This window comes from Anopheles bellator, chromosome 1 (assembly GCF_943735745.2).
Source record: "Anopheles bellator chromosome 1, idAnoBellAS_SP24_06.2, whole genome shotgun sequence".
NCBI classification, from domain to species: domain Eukaryota; kingdom Metazoa; phylum Arthropoda; class Insecta; order Diptera; family Culicidae; genus Anopheles; species Anopheles bellator.
Window position 1 is genome coordinate 31,443,676 of NC_071285.1, and position 6,040 is coordinate 31,449,715.

General features: G+C 41.2%; 2 protein-coding genes across 7 annotated transcripts in view; one reads left to right on the forward strand and one right to left on the reverse strand.

The window, feature by feature from the left end:
* The window catches only part of LOC131206285 (putative ferric-chelate reductase 1 homolog), a 35,536-nt gene extending 33,139 nt beyond the window's left edge, over window positions 1-2,397 (forward strand). For 5 of the 6 annotated variants that reach the window (XM_058198786.1, XM_058198787.1, XM_058198784.1 and 2 more), the window contains 5 exons: window positions 7-163; window positions 245-471; window positions 551-907; window positions 1,230-1,364; window positions 1,442-2,397. In XM_058198786.1, coding sequence (XP_058054769.1) covers window positions 7-163; window positions 245-471; window positions 551-907; window positions 1,230-1,364; window positions 1,442-1,579 — 1,014 coding nt within the window. In that variant the 3' untranslated portion in view covers window positions 1,580-2,397. The remainder of the gene's footprint in view (window positions 1-6; window positions 164-244; window positions 472-550; window positions 908-1,229; window positions 1,365-1,441) is intronic. The other variant, XM_058198785.1, reaches the window with a different exon arrangement.
* Window positions 2,398-5,493: 3,096 nt separating this feature from the next.
* The window catches only part of LOC131215431 (putative ferric-chelate reductase 1 homolog), a 13,074-nt gene continuing 12,527 nt past the window's right edge, over window positions 5,494-6,040 (reverse strand). The window contains exons 6-8 of the mRNA XM_058209819.1: window positions 5,842-5,954; window positions 5,699-5,761; window positions 5,494-5,586 (exon numbers count right to left, since the gene is read on the reverse strand). Of these exons, the coding sequence (XP_058065802.1) occupies window positions 5,494-5,586; window positions 5,699-5,761; window positions 5,842-5,954 (269 nt within the window). The remainder of the gene's footprint in view (window positions 5,587-5,698; window positions 5,762-5,841; window positions 5,955-6,040) is intronic.

Consider the following 6,040-nt stretch of genomic DNA (forward strand, 5'->3'; position numbering starts at 1 on the left):
TTTCAGCCACAAAACATCTTCCAAGTGTTAGAGAAATCCTACAATGATGGAACGATCTACTGTAAACTGGAACGTGATGCCGTCAGCACAGTCAAGGGTCGCCAGTTCGATCTCGTGAACGAAAAGTTCCATCTTATGCTAGCTGCAGGAGCGTCGGTAGAATGTGAGTCTTGTTTGAAGTCAAAATCAAATATGAGCTGCGTGTCAAACTCACTTTCTTCGTTCTCGTATTCATGCTTTACAGCCACCAACGTGAACTATCACAGTATCGGACGACACGTTTCCGGAAGTCCTCTGTCGCTGGCAGAGGTGGGCCGGGTACAGGGATCCTCGAAACTATTGCTGCGCCTTCACGGAGCTTTCATGATTACAGCCTGGATCGGCACGGCTTCGCTCGGCATACTGATCGCTCGCTATTTCCGCCAGACCTGGGTTGGCAGCCAATTGTGCGGAAAAGACCAGTGGTTCGCCGTGAGTATCGAAAATGCTGCCTAAGGTTGGCCTATTACTGTTTGAAGAACAACACATTATAGGTTTGTTTATTTTGTAGTGGCATCGATTCTTGATGGTGCTGACCTTTATCCTCACAGTGGCCGGAATCGTAGTAATCTTCGTCGAAATTGGCGGCTGGTCGCAAGTGCGCAATCCCCATGCCATACTGGGTATTGTGACGAGCGTCCTTTGCTTCCTCCAGCCAATTGGAGCGTTCTTCCGACCACATCCGGGCTCGAGCAAACGACCAATCTTCAACTGGGTACACTGGCTGGGCGGTAACTTGGCGCATGTGATCGCGATCGTAGCCATTTTCTTCGCCGTCCAGTTGCAGAAGGCTGAACTACCGGAGTGGATGGATTTCATTCTCGTTGCCTTCGTGGCGTTCCACGTGTTTATGCATTTACTTTTGTCCGTGAGTATCTTGCGCCTGAAATCGCGCAAAAGACAACGTGTAAATAATTTAAGAAAACTACAGTTTTCAATCAATGGTTTGAAAATTATGAGAACCGCAAACATCTTCTGCAGAAGGTTTCATTTTCGTTGAGTTCATGTTCTACCATCTTCGGTACTATGCCCTCGTCGTGTTTGTAAATAGAAACTGTTTTGCTTGAACACTTGCACATAAAAGTGTAAATACAACAATCAGTAACTGAAGGCAGGGTTTCTTTTCCGATACTAACCATTCCCGTGTGACACCCCAAGAGCGACAGTTTTACCAACGCATTGAAATTAAGATTTTTTCGTGGATTCAGATTGGTGGCTGCTTTAGCGAGCGAAGAAGCGGACAGCGCGTGACTTCCTTCCCAATGGCTGACATGACCCCGTCACGCAATTCCATGAGTTCTAGCGAACGGAAGCAGGATGCTGCGGTGCGTTACAAAATGTGGACCAATTTTGGAAAAAGAAATTCGTTACAGTGATATCCTTCCTCCTTTTTATTCTACAGTTTTCTGGATTCCGGAAATCGATGTTGTTCCTTTACATTCTGATCGTGTTGGGACTGGTCATCGCGTTGGTGGTGATCGTCGTTCTGGCACCGATTGAAGCGGCGTACAACAACATCAAAGAGCAGATCATGAATTAGCGTATCCTGTGCTTCCAGCATCAAAGCACCAGTTTTCGTAACACTCTAAGCTGCGAATGGACGTCTTTTACCCAACCCTTGTATATTATCTGTAACGAGTGCATCAAACAAATCCCAGACCGGGTGGGATTTGCTAGATCAAACAGATTCCGCGATTGAGAATCAATCGAAAAACAGGAAGTTAGTTGAACATTTATTGTATAACCTCTTACACTGCTAAAAATGTGTGAAAGCTAAAGAGTTTTGCCGCCTAGTTCCTCGTTCTAGTTCGGTTCCACGTTCAACGTCGATTTCTAACGAGATGCATAGCAGATGCAGGTACCACGTTCTGAAAGCTGTTGAAGGCGCTAGCTCCCGTGTCACACATTCCCGTGTTGTACAGTAACTGTCATATTTATAGAAACCAACCAGCAGAGGTGTTGAAATGCTAATTAATATCCCCATGATTCGATCACGTGCATTGTCGTGCATTTGTTCCATGAGTATTACATTGCTTTTCCGGGTTCGAATCGGAAAACATGCGACACGGTGCATTTTCTTCAACGTTCTTCTTACTCTTATCATTTTTCTCTGCAGTATTGTATTTAATCCTTTTGTTTTCCGTTTGAAAGTATTTTCATGTGTTTGACACTAAGAATTGCATAACGGCCTTGGCTTGAAAGTGAAAAGTGAAAGTGAAAAGCAGAAGAGCATATCAAACAAGAAACCATCCACACGCTGTATTATGCTAGATATTGCTGCCCAATTCATTGGAATGTTTTTTTAAGTTCTCGTGTAAGTCCAAGAATAATAAATGTTGCCATTGATGAATATATGAACTATTTCGTGCGAGTGCGAGTAATTGGAAAAATAGCTATAAATTTATATAATTTCTTTTCATAGATAGTAATTCAACATGTTTCTTTTATTGTTGTAATTTTGTATGCTATGAACAAACGTGTTGTTCTCTCAACAGACATTGTTTTTAAACCTTGTATAACATAATTGCTAACCACTTATTAGGTTCTCGACCGCGAGCGGTGGAAAGGTTCCTTGAAGGTGGTAAAAACCGCTCGGCGGTTGCAGCCGGATTAAGTAAGTAAATAAGTAATTTGATACTTATTAAATGTTGAATTCAGCTAAGTATTTAAGTGTCAACATCATGAATTTTTTGCTGCTTTATAATGGAAATGATTAACACTTTCCTTATTTATTGACAATGAGGCTCAAAAGCATAAGTGTTTTTTACAGGCATCGTATGGCATTGTTTGATACAAGACATCACAGATCAAAGGCAATCGTTCGTAGAACAATCGAAATTGCATTATTTGCGTAGCGAAATGATGATTCACATCGTTCGTCCCTCGGGATTTTTGAAGATCGATCGATTTGCGTACACCGCTTCTACCACAAAACCAAGGAGATTGGAGGTGTTTGATTGCGAATAGCTCCTGACTGGAGGCGCGGAAATCCATTTGCGACGAATCCTGCTACGAGCAAGTTAGTGATACATTTCCCATCAATACTCCAGACGAAAATTTGGCACCATGCGTTAGTGTGATACAACTTGCGATGGTTTTTATCGAGAGTAAGATAATTAACAAACGATTCGATACGATATTTAGCGATTTCGTTTTTGATATGTTGAACGAAAGCAAGATTTCAGGAAATGAAAGCAGTTTTAATTGGTGAAAACTATAGGCTTGGTAGTGCATGGTACACGCTGAAAAAATTCTTATTTTGTAAAGGATTTTGAAAAACTATCAACAACCTTTCGTTTTAATTAAGTAACGTTTTAAAGAACTAACGATGGACTTTTTGATCAACTAAAGTCAACCAATAGACAATGTTTAGAATAATTGTTATGGAGGTATTTAGTAGTAATAAACATAAAAGCAATTTCAAGCGGAACGTGAGTTGCGCGGTTACCTAGTCAACGTTAACTCATTTTCTATAGTGCATTTCCGTCACGTATGATGTATCTTTCGCCTACACGTATGCAGCTGGTCGATCAATCCCAAGGAGTCCAAGCCGGGTTTAGCTACGGGTCTGGAAGCCATTTTATGTTTCGTTGGATTTTAAACGGCACAGCGAAATCGATCGATAGCATGAATTATGTTACGCGTTCTACCACCGCCAGGTGAGGCAAAGTTTTTCTTGCCTCGAGGATATCACATCGTAGATAAACATCGTTTGCATCGGCGTCGGCGCCATCGTGAAGGTTTCCTTCGTGGCAACGTTTTACATCCCACTCTTGCACCAGGCCGTGTGGTTAGGTTTCATAACATGCGGGATGTGTTTCGTATTATCCCTGCACACGTTTGTAACGTGCATTGGTACACGTTTTGCGTACGGTAAGTTTTTAATCTGCATTATAACGAAATAATACCATGTTTTCAGATAGGGGAAAACTACCACACGTCCGTACCAAAGGCCAGGTAGCTTATAATTTATTCTCGCCTGAATTTATAGTCGCTGGTGGCCACTGAAGTTGATTTAGAATTGGTGGAGAAGGACCTTACGGTTCGCTGAAGAACACATTCTTGTTCCTACTTTTCAACTGTAAATCATCGTTATGTTTCTCGAAACTATTGCGCAAATCTACCTCCACGTAATCTTAGTTTATTACCCCCAAAGCCAATGGAACAAGTGTCCAACAGATTTCAAATCAAGTAAATCAAGCACAGCTATGATAAAACTAACACTCGTATTATCCCGCGAGCATCTATTTATTTTCATGATTCTCTGCAACTGAAGTGGTGAACACCGTTTTGCTTTTCTCGCTTTAGCTTAGCGAAGTTACAACGCAATGCAAGGGAACCATAATGTGAAATTTGATAAGGATAACATCTGCACATAGAGTACAATGAATAGTACAGTACATGGAATGTAATATGGTAACATGTTGTATATTTATGAATGATACAGTAATTTGCCGTAAACCCAACGAATAGCATTTACAAGAAGGATATCTAAATAATCTTAATTAGCGCGCACCATTTGTAAGTAACGTTGCCGTAAGAACTTGGTAAGTTTTTGTAAACGGCTTGAAAATTATAGTTCTAATGTCTCAACAATTTTACGGCCAGTAGATAGGAATGTTAATGGATGTGTCATTTGTACTACTTATGTATACATTCGCCATCTTTCATCGCTACAGCACACGGCAGTGAGCAATAGAAGAAGTGATAGTACACTGCACCGCGTCAGCGTATCGTAGCGCTGGTGTCTGAGGAGAAGAAAACGTGCCATTTTAATGGATATTAACATGGATGATGCCTCGCGCCTTCGTTCGCTGCAAAATAACAGTAGGTCAACATCACCACAGTATGCTGAATAATGAAAACCCGTAATTGTAGTAACATTAATATTCAGATTTGAAAGCCTTGTGACTGTATAACCCATAGTGGATATAACGATGCAACAACAATATGATAAAAGATTATTATTTTAATTTTGCTAAGAGCAAAAGATTTTTTCAAAACATATGACAGTGTAATTTTCTTTGCATATGTAGCACTTACCGCTAAACTTTTCGTCCATGTTCCAAAATCCTGGAGTTGTTGGAGTCATGAGACTTGCCGGACGTATTTATTAGGAGGAAATTGGACATCACTACTCTTCGACCATGACCAGTAAGTACATCAGGCCTACAAACTTGGCACATTATTGCTTATGTTCGTCATCAATAACCTAACCACGCACTTGGACGCTAATAATCTCGTTCTCTTTGCTGACGACGACTAATAGTATTCACCAGTTTCCTGTACCACAAATTGTGTTAACAGTAGAAAATATGTACATTTGCAGATGAACTATGTTTCGTAGCAGCTGAATAGTCTAAGGTAGCAACTACTCGATGGAGGCGCATGGCCTACTACTATTACAAGCAAATACTTTGCAGGTACTCCGAATACAGTGATGCTGGAAATGACTCATCCACCCCACACGTAAACCACATTCGCAAAAGTGAAGGCGTACAGCCCAATCATCTGCAACATCAGGGTAGTCTTTCTCCAGCGGGAAAACTGTCCGCGCAGGTTCAGAAACGCACCGTGTTAAGAAAATGGGAAAGAACATGTAAGTAAAAGTTGAGAGCGATGGAGAACAACTTCGAGCAAATTATGCTCGTATCATTACCGATGCATCCTCATTTGCGTTTAATGCCAACACTTCCTTTTGCCTTGTCAGATGTTCGAGAAACTGAAATGGAACAAATGAATTGCCGATAATGACGGACATGAAACTGAAATCTGTAGTCAAATAACGTAAGGTACACTTACGATGAACATAATATGGGCAAGAACGTGGATGAATATAGACCCCGCCAGCAGTCCATACATAGTTTTAGATACCCTGGCCGCTTGCAGACCAACAGCTAAAAACATGCTCGTTACTGTGGGGTACAATGATGTGTACAAATTAGTATCACGTATGTGGGAATAATGTTGGAATTTTCATCAGGCGAGACAGATACAGTAA